General features: G+C 35.5%; 4 protein-coding genes across 4 annotated transcripts; 1 reads left to right on the top strand and 3 right to left on the bottom strand.

Moving 5' to 3' along the window:
* Nucleotides 1–594: 594 nt before the first annotated feature.
* LOC123219127 (phospho-N-acetylmuramoyl-pentapeptide-transferase homolog) lies at nucleotides 595–6,540 on the bottom strand. Its single transcript, XM_044640878.1, has 8 exons — nucleotides 6,174–6,540; nucleotides 5,943–6,017; nucleotides 5,593–5,807; nucleotides 4,296–4,746; nucleotides 4,107–4,171; nucleotides 3,049–3,242; nucleotides 2,093–2,301; nucleotides 595–1,275 (listed from the first exon to the last, which is right to left on the bottom strand). Exons 1-8 carry the CDS (start codon nucleotides 6,300–6,302, stop codon nucleotides 1,093–1,095), a joined length of 1,521 nt encoding a protein of 506 aa, XP_044496813.1. The 5' UTR covers nucleotides 6,303–6,540; the 3' UTR covers nucleotides 595–1,092.
* A 2,317-nt stretch (nucleotides 6,541–8,857) lies between these two features.
* On the bottom strand, nucleotides 8,858–13,030 carry LOC123219065 (la-related protein 6A-like). Its single transcript, XM_044640784.1, has 11 exons — nucleotides 12,406–13,030; nucleotides 12,175–12,256; nucleotides 11,077–11,171; nucleotides 10,824–10,895; nucleotides 10,662–10,741; nucleotides 10,458–10,542; nucleotides 9,925–9,972; nucleotides 9,768–9,833; nucleotides 9,563–9,697; nucleotides 9,304–9,397; nucleotides 8,858–9,207 (listed from the first exon to the last, which is right to left on the bottom strand). The coding sequence occupies exons 1-11, from the start codon at nucleotides 12,664–12,666 to the stop codon at nucleotides 9,092–9,094; spliced, it is 1,134 nt and encodes a 377-aa protein (XP_044496719.1). The 5' UTR covers nucleotides 12,667–13,030; the 3' UTR covers nucleotides 8,858–9,091.
* A 314-nt stretch (nucleotides 13,031–13,344) lies between these two features.
* On the bottom strand, nucleotides 13,345–17,338 carry LOC123219064. The gene is made up of 3 exons (XM_044640783.1): nucleotides 17,041–17,338; nucleotides 14,754–15,248; nucleotides 13,345–14,093 (listed from the first exon to the last, which is right to left on the bottom strand). Exons 1-3 carry the CDS (start codon nucleotides 17,129–17,131, stop codon nucleotides 13,498–13,500), a joined length of 1,182 nt encoding a protein of 393 aa, XP_044496718.1. The 5' UTR covers nucleotides 17,132–17,338; the 3' UTR covers nucleotides 13,345–13,497.
* Nucleotides 17,339–18,337: 999 nt separating this feature from the next.
* LOC123218307 (prefoldin subunit 6-like) lies at nucleotides 18,338–20,903 on the top strand. The gene is made up of 5 exons (XM_044639685.1): nucleotides 18,338–18,496; nucleotides 18,600–18,670; nucleotides 18,740–18,864; nucleotides 19,718–19,778; nucleotides 20,569–20,903. Exons 1-5 carry the CDS (start codon nucleotides 18,418–18,420, stop codon nucleotides 20,623–20,625), a joined length of 393 nt encoding a protein of 130 aa, XP_044495620.1. The 5' UTR covers nucleotides 18,338–18,417; the 3' UTR covers nucleotides 20,626–20,903.
* The last annotated feature ends 374 nt before the right edge of the window (nucleotides 20,904–21,277 follow it).

The raw sequence follows: 21,277 nt of genomic DNA, 5'->3' as shown, positions 1-21,277 counted from the left end.
TTTAGCTCGTCAAACTCACGAACTAAAAATTTTGATATAAAACAATATTGTTTTGATCAATATGTTTTAAAATGACGTTATTTTAATAATAAACTAGTTAAAAGTTTAATTTAAACTCGAGCTTAACTTTTTTTAAACGAATTGAGTTTAAACTCAAACTCAATTCTATACAAATTACGCTTAGCTTAAACTTAATTCGGTTTGAATGAAACACTAGTTTCAATTCATCCTAAATTGTGTTGAATGTTGATTGTATTCTCAAGGAATAAATTAGAGCAAGTCCAATAAGATTTAACTCAATTTAATATTCAATTTAAACGAGTTAAATTCAAATTTAAAAAAAATATCAACTCATTGAATTCGAGTTTCGTTGGTGATCCACACTTCACTGATGTCATCATATATAAAAAATTGTCTTTTTTTTTTTTTAAGGGTTCTCCTTATTTAACATATCTGTTCACCATATCAAACTAAACATTTTAAATTCCAGTTGAATTTAAATTGCCCATAATTTGAATTGGACTTAATAAAACTAAAAAATATGAATCATATTTATTTCAATATCAAATAATTAAAAAGGAGCTGAGAGGGGAATTATAAACTTCAAATTTTTTTCTTGTTATATTGCTTTGTCCAAAAATTACATATAGGCCTGAAATGCTTACTGCTGAATCTGACTCACTGTAATCCTTGGTATTAGCATGGCTCTAAGGCTCAAGTCGCAGTTACCAGAAGCCTTCATCCAGAAATGTATTCGACAAGAATCATCACTGTGTACATTGTTCTATAGCTTTCCTTTGCAAAAGATCAAAAAATGAATCAAGTAAATCAGTGTTCGTTTGGAAGAACTAAAAAGCACCAATCGTGACCTTAACTTAGAAATCAAATGGGTGACAGAAATAACAAAACTATGTCCACTTAGTTTTGAGTATTCAATTAAATACCTAAATGATCTATCATCATGTGAATAGGTGATTTCGAATTAAAGACAATATAACATTCAATCACATGATGATATATCATTTAGATATCTAATTAAATATATAAAACTGAATGTATACAACATTGTTTAGAGGGAAAATGCCTCCAGAATTATGCTGATATAAGACCTACATATCCTGCGAATAAAGCCGACACTGATGATATAACATAAGCCCATGCCACGATTATCGGCTCTTTGAGTCCGCATAGTTCCAGGTGATGATGAAACGGTGCCATTCTAAACAATCGACGACCAGCTCCATGCAAGCGCTTGGTTGTTTTGAAGTACAAAACCTACAATGTATTTGCAGTTGAAAAACAGACTCAGGAGAATTCAGCATTTTAAACACAATTTTCACCATTCATTACTAAGTAAAAGCTGCATCATGTCAAAAAGAACTCAAAAAATAATTTTGCAAGAAAATAGAATGAACAATAAAACTATATATACTGATAATGAGTACTAATTTATGTATTAATAATGATGTGTTATAATGTGATTAGATAATTTTGAATCATGAATAAAATAACACTCAATCACATAATGACACGTTATTTCTAGAGTAAAAATTAGTACTCATTGTTAGTCTTACTCTAGCAAGAAACTACTACAAATACAGCAAAAAAAGGGGGAAAAAACATATAGAGCAGACGCAAGGAACCATTTAGAGAGTCTGATTGTAGATATTAAATTGGATAGAATTAATTTGAAAAATATGAAAAGGAAAAAAAGATAGTTAAACTAATTTGTTATAAAGTGAAAGAAATAAGTAATATATATGTTGCTATCTTTCATCACAATCATAATCTGTTAGTATTAATAATAATTATGTGTTATAAGCCAAACAACTGTAGAAATTCAACGGTAGGCTTACTCAGGGTATAAATAAGCATTGTGAAATCATCAAGTATTGAATTTGAAGTACACTGACACTCTTCTTAATAGGCAAACTGAGAAAAGAACTAGGTTATTATAAAGTTCAATAAAATTTTACCACTACTAGAGGGCACATCTTCATCAAGTCATACAAATTTTGTAGCTGCTGGCTAGTTGCTTTGCCTATTTCAACTAATTGGTAATAAAAATGTAAGTCTCATGAATGGAACATACCTGCATAATAACAGACAAAACTTCCACCACAAAGATCCCAGATGAAACAAATAATGGTAAAAACATTCCAGTACAAGCGGCCATTGCAGCCAATGCACCACCAAGGGCCAAGGATCCAGTATCACCCATAAAAACAGATGCTCTGTATCGGTTGTGGAATAGAAAACCAACACATGCTCCTGCCATTGATGCTCCAAATATAGAAAGCGCTGGTTTGGAAAGTAAATTTGTAGTTAGTGCTAAAAAATAGCCCAGTAAAGACTGGCCTTCAAATATGCACTTCATGGACTAAAAAAACATTTATAATTGTATTATATTATTTCAAAAAGAAAAGAAAGCAAATGTTAGCATCATTCAGACATCAAACTATAAATAACCAAATAAAGAACATCAAAGCAATACTTTAATATCATATCTAAAGTCATCCTGAACCGGATGATAGATATTAAACTACCATAACGGAGAGTGATTCAGAACCAAGAACCCAAGCCTTATTATTGTTTTAAGAATGATTCGATACCCAGAAGCATAATGGTGTCAGTGCAAAATTGCAACTATTTAGCAGCAGGTCTGCACAGCTCAAATAAGAAGCGATTGAGGTGCAATTAAGCATGTGAGTCATTTAACAGTGATTGCAAAATTTTAAGGGCCAAGAAAATTGCTTTACATTAGTTGCATGCTTAATTCAAAAACAGAAGTGTGTCTACAAATTCTTATTTTTTGCAGTATAAGTACTAGAATAACACCACATTGATGCCATGCCACAAAACTTAGAGGGTGGGCCTGATTTTTAGTCTTTTTTAAACATGAAGCTCTACACACAAGGCATAATACAAATCTTCAGCATTTTACTAGATAAAAGCAAAAAGTACAAAATAAGATATATTACTTATACAGTGTCTTGATCAAACTCTAAAAGCCAGTGCAACTGACAATCCAAAGAAATTTACTCTAACCTGGACATATTGGAAGCACTGCAACTGACAATCCAATAAAGGCCAGTGCAGCAGTCCCTCCAACCAAACCATCTAGACCATCAGTCAAATCAATCCCATTTCCCATGGAAACAAAAGTAAAGGGAGTCAACAACAGATAGAATTTTCCCAAATACAGAAGGCCAATTGGGGCAGGTAGAGGAACCAACAGTTTCCTGCATAGGAGAAAATGAAGACCATCTGAGTAAAAGCAACATTCAAGATAAAAAAACTATTCATAGAAATTCCAAACTGCGAAGTAACATTTTGATACCTGTTACGAGATGTCTGTCATCTGAAATATTTTCTATGGGACACTATACATCAATTCCAGAAAAAGAGAGCTTAACAGTTGATTCAATAGGTCTTCAGAAGGGTGCTGACCTTTTTTAATTAATTTTATAGATACAGTTCAACATTCAAATGAACATTAGTATGTATTGCTGACTATTATTATAATGCAAGAGCCATTAGGGCTCCCTAAAATATTCAAGATATATAACAACAATTTCAATGGTCTTAAACTTTAAGAAGCTTTTCTTTTGTAAATTATTGCAGCCTGAAATATGGTAGGTAAAAAATCCTTGTTTTCCTTTCTTTCCTTTTCTTGGTCCACCTACAGTTATAAGAACTGCCCATAAAGAGTTTTTAGGATAAATTGAAATGAGATGGACTATTAGATAATGCAGGTTTTAGATATTGCAGAGAGTTAGGGTTTTTCTCAAAGAGATCCTATGATCACTCTCTTCATTATGGAACTATTAACTAGGTTATTCTCAAAAATCCGCTGTGTTTCCAGCAGAAGTACTGTTGCAAACCCACTATCTGATCCTCTGTTCGCTTCTATCATTATGGTAATTTCATAAAATTTTCCACATGCTATGCTCCAACACCAAACAATCCGTAATGAGATTACTAGAACCCTAAATTCCACCACAGTACTTAAACTTCGTATTCTGTCGCAAATTTATCAGCATAGTAACAGATGTGTTAGTTACCATCAGAAAAATGTTGATTAGATTAGTTACAAGAAGCTATACATGCCATAAGGTGATGATATATCTGTGGCATTCAACCAAAACGAAAAGCACGTCCCAACTGCTATCTGTAAAGAATCATTACTCAGGGTTACTCACATAATTATCAGCAATTAACGTTTTAGATTAGAATCAGTAATACTAGAAAGTTTGGAAACCAAAAAAGTAATTGCAATTTACAAACACTTTTACCTCCAAAATTAATCTTAACCATGCAGATAACCCACTACTCTGATTCTTGATGAGGCTTAACAAGTCATCAATTAGCCCAATTACAGCAAATGCTAGAGTTGCAGCTGATGCAGCAGAAACTTCAATAGAAGAGTAACCTACTGTGGCTTTTGCAACAGCTACCCCAACTGGAACAAAAAACAATCCACCCATGGTAGCAGTTTTCTTTTTCCAAGAGTGCTTAGAAGGCCCTTCTTTCCTGATGATCTGGCGAATCTTTATACTTTTAAGCAAAGGGACACATAGATAGCCCGCACAAGCAACTAAAGCGGCTGATATAAAAAAGGGACGGGTCATGTACAAAGGTGCCAAGGGCAGTCTGACAATCTTCCATCCCCACCAATCCACAAATAAAAGCAGCAACGTCAAGAAAGTCATCAGCCCAAGATTGTTAAACAATCCAAGTTTGATCCTGCAATTGCAAAGAGTAAAAGAACAAGTTAAACAGAAGAAAATACCGCCCATTTAAGTGCTGCCTAAAATTACTATTTTAAGGTATTTCAGAAATATAGGAAATATCAAAATAATGCTATCAATAAAACTTATTAAATGGTAACAGACTTTTTTTTTGGCTAAGTATGTATTGAACAAAGCAAAGGGACCCGAAGGCCCGAAACAAAGGAAACAACAGAGCCAAAGACAAACAACCAGCCAAGACCCAAAATGAGGACATGCCCTAGCTCAAGGGACGGACAAAAAACCAAAAAACACCACTGTCTTACTCTGATTTTGATCAGTGAGTGTGACCAAATATTACACTGGTTTTATTAATAAGCAACAGAAATCAGAGCAATTAAAGTAAGCTTCATAACAAGAATTTCTTAGCCTTACAAATGAATGTATAACCCGCATGAATCCTGGTAAAATATTACCTTATCTTTCCCTTATGACTTGATAACTAACCCTGGAAAAATGATATCAAAAATCTGCTGGGCTTCTTGTTGCAATTAAGAGGCCCACAGCTAAGAACCCCAATTGAGGAATATGAGGGCGGAAAATTCAAAAGTCTACCATACTACGGAACTTGCACATACTTCAAGCGCAAACACATTTTCAACTCTAGTGAAATATGAGATTTGTGCTATAAAGAATAATGACTCAAACCGTTGTTTTGAAATTCAAGTTTAATTAGTCAAAAGTGCAAATGGAACACAACAGAATTGGTAATATGTGTTGAGCAAAGCAATGGAAACTTTCCAAATCACGACAAAATGCTACAAGGTCGAACAAATATGCAATTCATTGATGGTAGACCTGCCTGTATCTTTTGCGTACTCTCGCCATCATTGCAAGCCTATAAGAAGTTACTCTCAGAGCTTCATCACTTGAAGTCGAATTGGTAGGCAAATCAATATCACTCACTGGGTTTAATACAATTTCTCCGTCACTTTCTTCAGAGTCGCTAGATGAAAACGTAAACCCCACACTCCCCTCATTGTCACTCCAGTTGTCAAGTGAAGAAAAACCAAAATCCTATTAAGCAAGAAAATAAAATCACTAATAAGTGCAAATCAAGGGGGAAAAAAGTCTACCATCTCTACTAGCAACTAAGAAGATCATCCACATCCATGTAAAGGAGATCCATTTGATTTCAGAAAGACAAGATACCTCATCAAAGGCTTTAACTTGAACAACACTCTGCCGCAATCGACACCCACATTTCCGAATATTTGATCCACTTAGCTACAAAATAAGAAAAGCAGCCATAATAAACACAATGACCATATCAAATTACAATAATCAATTACTATGATCGAAGCCACTCATCCCTAACACCTTTTTTTTTTTTTTTTTTTTCAATTATGCTATATATTTTCATCTAACCGTCTACAAACATACCTTTAAACCGTAAAAGATATAAGAATGGCGACGCCGAGGAGCCGAATCGAATCGTGGAACACAGAACCTCTTGCGAGATTTGAAATGGTGCAAATTCTGAAGATTCAAAGACGACGAATTAGATTGCATGACTACTGACTAACAAAAACAATTTCTGAGACGAAACTGGAGAGGACTTCATTAATAAGTTGAGATCTTAGAGAGACCAGATCAGGCCATTAAAGGGAAGGCATATTCGAAAGAAGAAACGTTTTTTCTTTTTTTTTTTTTATTCGAAGAAATAAAAATAAAATAAAACAAATTTTATAAACAAAATTTTAAAAATGGAGTTAACATGGTAGAGGAAGAAGAAAGCCAGGTGCTCGAGTACCTACGTTGAAATTCCCGGAATATATGAACGTTTAACTTTTACACGCGTAGGCAAAGCGCGTGGACGAAAATGCAGTTGCCTTCGCCTTTAGGAGCTACAGAACAGAACCTAGTTTCCATTTAACAATGGGTTCGCAAATGAGCCGGGTCCAGTCAATTTAGATATTTGATTTTAAATAAATTTAAGTCAAATTTAAAATTAAATTAATTTAAAAAAATTAGATTTATGGTTAATCAATCTCGGACGGATCCTTATCTAATTCCCTTGTATTTAAAGCTTAATTTACGCTTGTCTTGATTTGAAATTTTCAAAAGACCTATCCTTCGATAAGCGACTTCATTAGATCTGCCATCTCTAGTATCTCCAACTTTGACTTGTTATAATCTTTCATTTGTAATTTCCCATTTAGGTTGACAATTAAATCCTAATACAAATAAATACAATTCAGAACTATAAATGGATAGATCCACCTAATAATAAAAGGCCAAAGGACTATTTCCCACCTAAGATATGCTGCATTCTTAAGTTTCTTTCCTTTAACTATAAAAATATCAAATATCCACCCATGAGTAGTTAAATTTAACAAAATTTTAACGCCTTAAAATTTTATCTCTTTTTTCCCCTCTAACCCCTAAAAACTAATCATTTTCCTCTAGGCCAATTTTTGAAAAATAGCATTCCCCCCCTCCCCCTTAGGGTTTAGTTTTTAATCTCCGACGCCATCGCCGATGACAAAGCCTTCCCGACGCACCACCATGGTCCGACGACCTCTCTTTTCTCCTCTGGAACGTCGATCGACCCAGATCTGACGAAGATGATGACTTGAAATTTGAAGATGAAGCTCTTTGTCTTCCGAGACGAAGACGACGACCTCATCTCCGTCTAGGAAGACAATCGTCTTCCCAGACAGAGACGAGGTAGTCGTCTTCGTCTTGGAAGACGAAGCTCTTCGTCTTCCCAGGCGAAGACAATGCCAGATCTAGGCCAATCAACGCTCCAGAGGAGAGAAGAGAGGCCGTCGGAGCATGATGGTGCATTGAGAATAGGGATGGCAATGGGGAGGGGATATTAATTCTTGTCCCCGTTCTCGTAGGGGATATCAATCCCCTTCCCCACCTCGTCCCCGTTACGGGGATAACAAAGAATCCCCGTCCCCTCTCCGCGGAGGAAAATCTCCTCCCCGTCCCAGCGGGGAAAAATCTCTTCCCCATCCCCGCGAGGAAAAATCCCTTCCCCATACCCGTAAATATAAATTTTAATTCCTTTATATATTTCAATAAATAAAATAAATCATATTCTCTCAAAATATAACTTGCTACAAGAGCTACAAAATAGTCATTATTATTTTAGTTCAAATACAAAATTTCATAAAATCTAACAATATATAATAATCAATTTCTTCATTAGTAACTGTTCATGTATGTGATTTAAGATAATTTTATAATAACATTAAATTTAACACTTTCACTCATTTCAATTGATTTTATCAAATTTATAATTTATTTTTTTGTGTGTAAAACCTAGTGGATTGACTGACTAAGTTTTGAAGTTGAAATAAAATTAATTTAATGCTTTTGCATTTTATGATAATGAAATTTTGGGGTTTTTTTAATATATTAGATTAATAGTTCAGAAATTAGTAAAAACTGATAATTGATAATTCAAAAATTAGTAAAATTAAAGTTATAGTTTTAATAAATCATAATGTAAAAATTTATAGAACTTAATAGTTTAAAAATTATTATAATAATATATTAGATTTAGAGGGTGGGATGGGGTGGGGAGGGGATAGGGAGGGGCGGGGGCATATGTATCCCCGTCCCCGACCCGTCCCCGATTACGGAGATTTTTTTCGTCTCCATCCCCGCCTTTTTTCTCGTTTTTATTGGAAAATCTCCTCCCTGTTAAGGTCGGGGCCCCTAAAGCCGGGCCCAAATTCTCATCCCTAGTTGAGAAGGCTTCGTCGTTGACAATGGCTCCATATTTGACGTCAGGAATTGAAAACTAAACCCTAACGGGAGGGAATGCTATTTTTCAAAACTTGACCTAAGAAAAAATGATTAGTTTTTAAAGGTTAGGGAGGGAAAATATGATTAAATTTTAATTTATTTTTAATATTATAGATAAAATAACGATTTTACCCTTTAATCTGTTTTTTTTAACAGCTCATTGATAGGTAAGTGGGCTTTTCAAAGTTAACAGGTATAAATATGCAGAAAAAGTATACCTTGGGTCGGAAATAGTCCTTTGGCCATAATAAAAGCCCTAATTTAAGGTTAATAAACTCTAATAATATTACTACAAGGAGAGCACATCCCAAATACGAGCCCGTTTTACTCCAAATGCTGCATTTACAAACTTCACAGCAACATCGAACTCCCAATTGCAGAAAACACTAGAGGTATTACAACCTTTAGTCATTACATGCGCATTCAAATATCCGCATCCATTTTCTACATCTATACAAATACAGCAAAAAAAATTTTAAAGTAGAAGTGGAGATCAAATGACTTGCTAAATTTAGATGGAAATGGGAGGCACAGGCATTTTAGGCAGACATGGGAGGTCGACCACGTCCCATGGTGAACCCTCTGGTTCCATCGGGCATTCTTGGGCCAGGAGGTGGCTTCGCAGCTTCATAACTGGAGGAAAGTGTTCCATGGCCTGGGGGAGACATAATATAGTCTGTCAATGGTAAGTTTTTATATACATGGGTCAAGAGGGAAAAAACCAAGTAAATGCAGTAATGAATCTAAATACCCAGCCCATTGCTTCCATGATATATTTGTCTCCTATGTTGTCCTCGATTTCTACCTTTCTGCCCCTTTTTGTCCCTGGATAAATGGCCTGTGTCCTGAAAAGGAGTAACACTAGATTATATATATAAACGAACGCATTATATATATACACACACACACAAATTCTTCCATCTCATCTCATCTCATCCAATGATAACAACCTCAGTAAGATCATGTTCACATTAATTCAAAACGAAACTGTTCAAAGTTGGAACATTTACCTCTTCATCAGGGGTATCATCATGATTCTCACTTAAGTTATTGTTCTCTTCATCCCCCAAGGGATCTGATGCTCGCCCAGTGTTACTCCTTTCATTATCAACCCTCCAGCCTTGCTTTCTCTGGCCATACTTGGCCTGTGACAGATAGTCCAACGTCAACTTTTGTTATAGCCAATAGTAACTCAGAATAATAAAGATCAATTACCACTCGCTTAAGAAGCTTAACCCGCATGCCATTTCTCCAGTCTTGTTCATTATTTAATGTTACCACCTGATCCAATTACCAGAAAATCAAGACCTTAGATCACTATAAAAGCATCATAGAGCAAATGCACTAATGAGGGGATTTCCTTGATACTCACAGCTTTCTCAGCAGCTTCCACAGTCTCATACTCCACCAATGCATGTAACTGCATACAGACACCAAAAAATTAAATGAGGTTGGATTAACAAAATTGATTGATGAAAAAAGAATTTGATTCTCTTTTCTAATCAACAAATTCAAGCTAATAATTTGATCACTCTTCTTCAAATTAATAATTCAGTAGAAAAAAATTCTTTTCATGCAATAACAATTGAATCTTGACATCCTCCTTCCACTAAATGATATTAAACTTTCAACAAAATTATGTGTACACACTATTGGTTCACAATTTGAGTACACAGATGATGTGTCATTATATGATTGGATGATTTTGAATTAAAGATAAAGTAACATCCAATCATGTGATGACACATTAACTGTGTTTCCAAATTGTGTCCCAAAAATGTGTACACACAGTATTGCTCTTAAACTTTACCACCAGTCCAGAGACCACAGGAAAAACAAATGGAAGCCAAGCCCAGCAAACATGTAAAAAATAAAACCTCCCACCTTCCTTTATTCATTCCATACCTTGTTACTAATCATAAATTCAACCCTGCTGCCTTTCTTTGACTCTTCCATGGCATGTGGCTCATTGATACAAACATTTCTTACACTGAAATTCAGAAAGAATACTACAATCAATAAAATGCAGGAAGTGCAGATTCAAAATACAACATTATTATAAAAATATATATATATATATATATATATTTCAAAAGATAATAATCATACTTTCCAGCTTGAGCAAATATTTTCTGGATGTTTTCCACCGAGTGATCCTCAGGCAGATTTTCTACCAAAACAGTGAATAACTAGGGCCCTCAAATAAGATGCCAAATTACTTTTTGAAGGAACATATCAAAAGAAATAATAAAGTATGTTTCAAATAAATACCTTTGAATCCTTGACCTCAGTGACTGGAAGAGGATTAAGGCGCTTCACTTTCTTGCCACTTGAACTCACAACCTATAGTTTTTGGTTTATGAAAATTAGAAACTAATGCAAGTGCAAAGAACCTTTTCAACCTGTAATTTAATTCATTGCATTATAATAAAGCTTAGGATATAACAGATTTTGTATTAATCACTTCAAACATGTAGAAAATACCAACAACATAGTCATTGTTAAAGGAAAAAATGAAGCTTACAAGCAAGGATGATTCCCTGAGTGCAGCCACTATTGATTTGTTGTCTCGGCTAAGCTTCTTCATTTTCCTAAAAGATGCAATAACTGATATAGGAACTGCAAGCAAAATTACCATAGTAAGTAGATTGAGTTGCATAACAAGTTAAAATGACAGATAATTTAATTAGAAAATAAGATAAACTTCAGAAGGTTAAAGACCTCAGATCAAGTTATGCAACCATCAGTTCGGATAAATATTCAGGTGCAACTCAAACCATGACTTTAGATGATAATGCAAGAAATTACAAAGATTAAATCAACAACCTCGGAACAAGTTTAACCATAAGAAAGGTTCTCAAACAGAGAAGGAATCAGCCAATAGTCAATTGTATAACCATTCAGATTGACCACCAGAGCTCAGCACAGCAAAATTTGCTGCACCAGGAAAACATCCAGGCTAGTCATTCTGTCATAAGTACTTGCTTCAATTCATCACCTTCATCATCTCCATCATCTCTATTATAAAGACACTTTCAGGATATATTTTTAATTAGATAACATATTTTTTAGGTTGGTCTAAAATTTATTCAAAATTATAAAATATCATAAAAAGTTCCCAGTCTTACCAAAGAAATCACAAAAGAGTACATATTCTATAGTTTGATGATTCTCAGGTTTAGAAAAATACAACAGCATGAATATCAACAGTAACTTTTTTGGACACATACAGCAAGGGCTCCTCAATTATGCCACATATTAGTTGGTATATTTTCAATCAAACTGGCTTATTGGCTGGCAAACCATGAAAAAGGAAAAGCAGATTCCCTTGAAAAAACATACTCTGGTCACATACAATACCTCCCTTGAAGATCATATGTCTTCTACACCTCCCTATTTAATGATCCTCCAAACCTAACTTGCATTGGCAAAGACGCAATTGTCCATGGAACTCATAGAAAGTTGATCTTGATAAGCATGACTTCAGTTTATCTCAGCATAATTACAAGACCAAAACAAATGCATAGACATATGCAAATAAAATGAGAAAATGCAAATATACTTCTGCGGTTTATCTATCGGGCATTTCTAAAAAGACAACTCCATAATACAAAGTCCTTACCAAACCCGTCTTTGTTCTTCTTAATCAAACTCATCATGTACTTGTCAGTTGGCAAATTTTCATCACTAAAATAATATTCCACCTGCAACACCATTACGAAATTACTTAGGTTTCAAACAACCAAACAAAAATTACACTAAAAACTTTCATTTCTTCGCTTCACACAAACCTATGATTATTCGAGAACATATTACTCGAATTGAAGAATTAAAAAGAGAAAGAAAAGCTTACCTGCTTAATAATCTTAAGTTTCAGATCATCAGTGAGAACAGGTGCAGCAGATGGGATGGGATCTTCCGCTTGAACTTCAGCGGGAACGTGATCAGGATCATCATCAGACGGTGGAACAGGAACATCATCGGACTCAGGTGATCCAACTGGGGAGAAATCAGGATCATGAGGAGGAGACGGTAGTAAAACATCAACGGTTTCATCGACAACTGTGGCCATGACCATGGCCGCAGCCGTGGAGGAACCGTTAACGCCGTCCATTAGGAGAAAAGGAGGGGACGAAGAAGAAGACTATTAAGGCAAGAAAGGAGTCGAGTTTTTTCTCTTAGAAACCCCTCCCGCCCATTCTTCTTCCCTTTCGTTGTCTGTTTCCTTCTCAAGTCTCTTTCTCGGCTACTCTACAAGGGTCCCTCAATAATACAAAAACTTGTGTGGGCTTTTCCTTTCGATCTCCTCAGATCGAAATAATTTTTTTTCCTTACCGAACTGACCAATCCGACGGCGTTTGCTTTCATACCTCGTCAATTAAACGACGAGCCGTTTCTAACCGTTGATGACAACTTCCGGTGGAATCAAGGCTAGTTAGTTACAACTTCTAGGCGACTTAGATGAACTTCTAACGCATGATGTAGTTAATTAGATAATTAAAATGAAATTTTAAATTGATTATGTAATAATTTAACAATTAAATCTAATTACTTCTTAATGACAGTTGATGGAAAGAGTAATACATCCTACATGCATTACCTCAACGAATAAATGTAAAACCAACAATACATATGCTCCAGAGTAGAGAGTATAAAAGTGTCACGAGGGACATTAAAGAAGATCAAGTGTTAGAATTGTTCTTTTAACAAGTGTAAAATAAAATAGAATTAAAATCATTCGTTACTTTTGTTGCCTTCTTTGCACTGATTGATGAAATACCATGAAACATTCTTGACTAAGACAAATTCATATTTTTAATAACAAAACTCTAAAGCAAAGGCTCACATACAAACATACAAGACATGGGATTTTGGTTTACCAGTACTCCCACTGTCAAACCCACTAAACGAAACTTAAACAACACATTCAACTCAAACAACAACTCTAAAACAAAGCAAAAACAACTACCCAAAACCCAACCCCAACTCCCAATCCCAATCTCCCAAACACATTTCTCATGGAACTCGAAAACCATACCCTTACATCGTCCACCACAGGGCCACAAAGCGAGCTCAAATCATCAGTTCTTGTATTATAATACACACTGTAGAATGCAATCCGTGTCTTGTCTGCCTTAGAGGTGAAATTCAGACTGGCACTGTGAAAGGTTGAGTTAGAATCGGGCGTGTAATGGACTATCTGGGCTTGGTCCCCGGCAAAGGCCATAACTGCAAGAGGCTGCTTGCATTTGTCCCCAGCATGGCCTAAAGCAAATGTCATTGTATAATCCTTGTTTGCTGAGGTCTCAACCATTTGAGAGATGATTCCTTCCTTCCCAGAGAGTAATTCCACAGCTCGTTTGCCCTGCGGGACAGAATAATGGTACGAGTCTATGTAGCGGACTGCCCTGTTTGATTCAACACTCCAACCGGGCAATGGGGATGTTTCTTCATCGAGGTTGGTCGGAAGTAAAACCCCTAATGACACATTTCTGAACATCCATGGGCCTTCTTCCATATCACCATTCAGTACAGCATTGTCTGCAAAGAACATAGCAAAACAGAGCCAATCAAGATTCTGAGACAAATTTTACTTTAAAAGCATAATGATTTCCCATTTGTGATTATTAAAGAACCAAACTTTTTCTTTTCGTCTTCGTTAATCACAACATCCCAACAGGAGCTGTGGACTCAATTCATACCAAATTCAAATTAGAGTTTTAATTCGATAACCTCTCATATTCAACTTGAATCCCTTTCCAATATCCTCCAATTCAAATAACAGACTTGAGTCAATCCATGTTTTATTTTAATTTAACTCGATAAGGACTGCCCCATTTCCCCTTTCAAGGTGAGCAAATGATACTTAAATATCTTCTGCCCTATCCTATGAGGAAGGTCCCTCTCTCACCCCTTTAATTAGAGAGGAAAAGTTGTGCAACTAAAGGGCCACAATGCTTTAATATCGGGCCAATCAAAGAATAAATTATTCAAAACATTATATTATAATTATTTTCTAAGATTAGAGTTATAAGCGTTGAATTTTTGCTATCTAGATTTCAAGCTTGGACGAGACCAGAGACTTATTGAAGAAAAATCTTCCATCAAATCGGACCCACGCTTTGGATGCTGATCAGAAAGCATCAAATGACACCTGCATTTGGACCCACAAAAAAAAAAAAAAACTAAAATAAAATTTACCTTTGGGTTTATCAGGACTGAAAAGCTTCTTGATAGCAATGTCATCAATGATGGGCCCACAAGTGGGGTCATCTTCCATGCCCGGATTTCTAAAAACCAAATTCACGGTATCTTCTTGGGCCACGAAGGCCCACGAGTAAGGGTCCCACCCTTGCACGTTGTACAATGTCTGAAGGTCCATGTTCTGCGAAGCAGGTGGCACGGACACGTTAAGTGACTCCAGCTGTGCGCACGTCCGCGCCGCGCTGAACGTAACGGAATAAGTGGACCCCTTCTCCACCTCCACTTCTTGGCTGATCTCGGCGTCGTTGCCTAATCGAACGGCGTGGGAGCCTTGTGGTACGATGAGGATCATCCCACCTTGTTTTTGCCCAGATGAGACTAGCTCGACGGTGCCCTTTACTTTCCAGCTTGGAATGTCGGTAACGCTCCCAATGATCTCGCTTGGAGAGCCGTTGGATGGGGCGGCCTCAAAATCACCGTTCGCCACAAGACCTGTAAATTAAAATTTTAATTATTTTATTTCACATTTTATTATAATATATACAGCAGTCAATAAATCTCATCAACCTGCTCACAATTAACACGCTTATAAATTATTTTGAATTTATTGTGCCATAAATTGAAGCAATAAATTCTTTTCTATTGACTTCAATACAAAGAAAATCATTAATTCATATCAACTTATTTTCATATAATAAAAATCATTATTCGTACCTATGTTGCAATGTAAAATAGCTATTCAATAAGCTCGGTGGATAACCTTATCTACTTGCAAGTCTCATGCCTCATGTAAAGGGACCGTCTAAACCGAAAAAGGAACGTAGAAGCCGCGTGGGTCCTCGAAGGGCCAACCCATTGGTCCATTTTTCAACAGCAGTCCTCTATGTTTGACTAAGTTGAAAAAGTTGTTTTCACTTTTTACATCATGGTATGACACTGCGTTTTATAAGAGCATTGATTTTACACATGACTCGGCAGAAAAATTGTACCATTGAAATGGCGCACCGAATCCAAAAGAGTGAAATTCGGCGATTAAAGTAAACGGAGCTACTCGCTTTTACGAAAAAGCCCTTGTCGTTTTGTCAAAAAGGACCGATTTTGGCGGGAAAATGATGCAATAAAGTCATTTTACTCTGCTTAGAACGGAGAAAAGGATGAATGGAGATGGCCCATTGGCCCATAATCCACCAACTTCATGTTCAATGCATCATTCTTTTTTCCTCTTTTATCTATAGCAAAGAAGATGTTTGGTAAACAGCTACTCTTTTCAATATGATTTTTTTTTATTTTTATCATTTTAAATAAGCAAAAACACTGACTCTAATATCCAGCTCCAAGAATGATAGATAAATGAAGAAGAGTTTAATCTTATATACCCATAGCACATTTGGACCCATATCCTATTTGTTCCGAAAACTAACCGTCCGTTGAGGGCTTTTTGAGATGAAATTGAGTTTACTGGTAAGACTTCACATCATTTGCCAAATGGGTATTATATAAAAACGGTATTTTCACAATAATGACCATTATCGAGAACAGCCAAAACACTAAAACAGTCATATAAAGTAATTAAAGACTTGATTTTTAGCAATAAAGAATAAAAAATGTTCCAACAACAAGAAGAATAAACGGCTTGAGTGGCTGACCATTAAAGTGGCTAGAATAGAATTCTCCAAGAAACACTCGATGGTGGTGGAGCCAACTCGAAGACCATAATGAACCAGAGTTATGGACATCCTACATGCTTAAGGATGATAAGATATTACTGATTAAATAATCAATGAAATAAGTGGAGAATATATTGACAATGAGATAACTATAAACTTGCCCAGAACACAATCTTTCTCTCAGTCTCGTAAAAATAACTTATTATTAAAGCAATAGGCCTGCTTCCTTCTTTGTTGGCTCCAGAACACTAAGACTTAAGTACTATTATCGATCCATGGTAAATGTATTTACCTTCACATTTAAGCACAAAGAAAGGCGAAAGCTTTTCTAGGGTTTTTCAAAGCGGGGTCCTAGTAAAAAGTCCTAATGTTGTTGAAGCATTGGCAAGTAGAAACTGGGTGTCGAAACCAGAGCAGATTCCGATGACCAATGACCAAAATCAACTGTAATAAGTAATCCTAGCAACACAAAAGTAAGACTCACACATCGGGAGATTTACGGAAAAGAAAAGCGGCACCACAAAATGCAGCAGATCTCAGAACAAACAGAACAACACCCACAAGGCATACATGTAAATAAGAGTAGATTAGAAGAAAATAGACATAGATAGACATACCATCTTGAACAAGGGCTGTGGCAGTAGCCAAATGAGAAAGAAGAAGCATGAGCAAAGAGACCCATCTGGTTCTTGAAGAGCTCCTCGCCATTGTTTTAGCTAACTTCAGAAGAGTTCTCTTATCTCTCTTAATAGCTGGTTAGAGTGAGTGAGCAGAAATTGCTCTTGGACAGAGAAAAGGAGAGATGGCAGAGTGGCTTTTATCCAAGATTCCAGCTCTATCGTCTTTACTTGAAGCCGCTACTTTATTTACTGTAATGTAAGCTACTTTATATATGATTAATATGACAAAAAGGGCTTCTTTAATTTCTCTAAGTGAACAAGAAAAAGTAAAAGGTCCACCGCACTAGTGGTCCTTGTTCCCACTACCTTTTGTATTTAACTATTTCATCACCATATTTTTTATTAATTGCCTGTGTTGAGATTTGGGGCTCCCGCGTCCCGACCGGCCCAGCACACCGCCGTATTATGAGTAAGACCGTACTATTTGTTTGTCCAATATTTCACCCGTGAATTATTAATATAATTATCGACAAGAATTATAAAGAATCGTTTATGCAAAGTTGTACATACTTTTTTCTGGAAAGAAAAAAAATTAAAAAACATTGCTTTATTGCCTCCCTTGATAAATAATTTAGACACAAAATAATTTCAGTTCCAGGTATTATGGTGGGCTTGCATTTATGTCTAATAAAATTCATGGTTGGGTTTGAAAGATATTTTGAGTGGAGTGTATTAAAACCGAACCAGATGTGAATAAAGGTAGTTCAACCTTAATTTGAATATTTATTCTTACCCATTTGAATTATTAAAAAAAACAAATTTTTTAAATGAAAATAGCTATCAAAGAAAAAGAGGGGGAATTTGTTTAAGAAAAAGAAATGTAGAATTGTTGACTTCAAGCTAAATTGAAAAATTATCTAAATAGTTGCATCGTACTCCCCCCCCCCCCCCCCCCCCCCCCCCCCCAATTTTTTAGATCCTTGAGTTAATACGATGGTCAAAATAAAATTGAATTATTCATGGAACACATGTCACCGTCATATTAGGACTTTTTTTTTTAATATTAACCTTAATTTATTCAGTCTTGGACTCTTGGTCTTAGGTCTCCTTTTACTATATTAAATTGTTGCTCCATATGGACCATGTCTAATGCCCATACTTGCACTATCCTAACATTATTTTTTCCCATTAATAATGTAGCACAACACAACAGTGATTTTCCATACGAATCCCTAGGTCAGATATCAATCAAAGAAAAGAGTTGTTCGGTTATGCCCAACAGCCCAAGTCCATTTAGTTACATTGGCCTGGCCCTAAATAAACTGGTTCCTAAACGACACCCGGTCGACTAAGCGCACATCACGAAAGAAGGCAATGGCATCTTCGGCAGCTCTTCGAGACCTCCAGCGCGAACTCGAAAACAAAGCTAACGATCTTAGTAAAATTCAGAAAGGCAAGCTCATTTAGGTCTTCATTTTCGTTTTCTACATATAAATATATACACGTGAAAGAATTCGAATAAAAACCCTAGCATGAACGATTTTGTGTTGTATCAGATATAGCCAAGAATCACCAAGTCAGAAAGAAGTACACCATACAGCTTGGAGAGAACGAACTCGTCCTTAAGGTTGGTGTTTTTATTTTTATTTTTCTGTTTATTAATTATTGTGTTGATGAATTCATGTTGTTACTTTAGGAGTTGGCTCTGTTAAATGATGGAGCAAATGTATACAAATTGATTGGTCCTGTGCTAGTGAAGCAAGATTTAGCTGAGGCTAATGCGAATGTGCGCAAGAGAATTGAGTACATCTCTGATGAATTGTATGTGTGTTCACTACTTGGTTCATTTGTATTTCTTGCAATGTTCTGAAGTTATAATTTGCTTTGTTCTTTTTTGGATTTATTCTTAAGGACTTCTGAAGTATCAGATAACTGGGTTTAATTAGGCTGTAGTTTTAAGTATTTTCCTCTAGTCCACAGATGTGTTGGTACTTTCTTTGTTAGCTGCCTTTCAAAGATGGAATGGAAGTGTTCAGCCCCATATAGAATGCAGGCTAGAATAGTTTTTTCATGCATGTTCATTATTGTCTGCCTTTCAAAAATTTTAAGCTACAAATGTGAATGCCAGAGCCATATAATCGAGAAAGGAATTTACATCTGAGCATCTCTTGTCATAATGGGAAGGGATGCAATGGGGAGAGATTTTGTGAAGCTTATGAATAGTTTATTTTATAGTAACTTGCATTTATTTATAATCAGGTGCAGGATCCAATCAAAGCATTTATTATCTGGAACTATTGTTATCCCAAAGAAAAACTATACTTCAAGTATCTAATTTAAACTTCAGGCTTATTTTTTAGCTTTACTATACTTGTTGGTTTGGATTAACTACATATTCTGACATACGCTTTTGAAGTACATTTTTTTCTGGAAAAATAATGCTTATATAGATTGGTGTGTGTTCATGCTTTCTTCTTATGTAGATATAGGTGCTTATGCAAGAACTATTTGCAGTGTGTTCCATGAGTCAAATAATGTCATCATATTCTTCCTCTTCATCCTTTTGTTTTATTTATTTTTCTACTTTATTATTGTTGTGATCATTACCATTATTAGTATGATTGTCTTTGTTATTGCATAGCCTTGACTTTTAATCTGTCTTTGTGCTTCATAGGAAGCGACTTGATGCAACTCTTCAAGATTTGGAAGAAAAACAAAATAGCAAGAAAGAGGCGGTTAGTTTTCTACCTTTTTATATGCTTGCTTTTGTTGTTAAAACGAAAATTTTTTACTGCCTCTGTTCTTTACTGTTATCATTTGAAGTTCTCTACCTAATTGAGTGTCAAATGCTACTATGATTTTATGTTAACTTAATAAAAGCTAAGATACGGCTCAGCCACTATAATAGGGGTTTATTAGATCAGACTGGTTGGTATTAGAGAAACCCAAAATTTGACTTTTCTATCATTCATAATTGTATCTCATTTCTCTTTCTTTCAATCTGTCTGCTTGTATCTTACCACCTTTATTGTATATGAATAGTTTTCATCACAAAATAGGATGATTGAGGAAGCATTTGAAACTTTATGCAGAGGGCTTTTATTGGTCATAACTTGTCTTCAGTAAAAGGTCGACATTTAGTACTTATTGTGTATTTGTTTTCTTGGTATTAGATCCAAGCTGCTTTGAGGTTCAATAGATATGGGGATAATAAGATTGACTTATTAATTTTTTGAGTGATGTTATGTATATTTATAATGAGTACTAATTTGGATGCTAATGATGATGTACCCAAATTAATACTCATTATTAGTGAATATAGTTTTAGTACAATTATTTTTTTTTTTTTGTGTGGGAAAAAATTCTGATATAATATCCATGTCCTGTTTTGTGGGCCTTGTGGCTAATAGTCCATAATGAAACTATGTGCAGTGTTGCAAATTTTGCTACATGATGAACATTCTATCCTTCTTCATTGTGCATTGTATTTTTTAATGTAAAATTAATTGTTTTGTTTACTTGTAGATCTTTAAAGTACAACAGAGGATTCAATCATTTCAGGCTGGAAAAGCCAAGGCATAAGTTACTTTGAGTCCAATTTGTAGCTGTTCCTTCCGCATCACTTGCAAATGAGATTTTGGTGTGCTTCTTCTTACTATTTGAAGCTACAGTGTGCATAATTGCCTATGATCATTGTTGCTGTAGTTTTGTGGGATGTTAAGTAATCTTTGGAGCAATTGTTGTCATTTATGTGCATATTCCTAGAACATCTTTGCTAAATTTCTGAAGAAAAGAATATATTGACTTCAAATGAGAAAATATTTTATCAAGTTTTACCTACCAGGGTTTTTACTGGCCAATCATACAGTTCCGGCCCTTTAGTTGAAACTAGCAGTGCTTTCATATTGTGGTTGATTTGATTTTCAAATCGGTGTTTGGGGCTTGCAAGATTCGAAATGGGTCAATCGGGAGCATCATTTGCATAACATTCTTTAGAAGTTGTGTTGCTGATTAGAGTGAACCTATGATGATCCCACTGAAAACAGACTTTCAAATTTCAGTACGCAAGGTTACAAGTAGGGGTGGACTGGTTTTGGCTTGGATCTGTGGTCGGTTTGAACAAGCTGAGCTTGAGTTATTTAGGTGGGTGATCTCGAGCTCAATTTGAGATCAATGCCTTGCTGACAATTTTTGTTCTTCGGTGTTTCTTCTTTCTTGGTGTCACTGAACGGTC

The sequence above is a fragment of the Mangifera indica genome, chromosome 6 (genome assembly GCF_011075055.1).
Source record: "Mangifera indica cultivar Alphonso chromosome 6, CATAS_Mindica_2.1, whole genome shotgun sequence".
NCBI classification, from domain to species: Eukaryota; Viridiplantae; Streptophyta; class Magnoliopsida; order Sapindales; family Anacardiaceae; genus Mangifera; species Mangifera indica.
The sequence above is the reverse complement of the archived record's forward strand: the minus strand, read 5'-3'. Positions and strand labels throughout refer to the sequence as shown.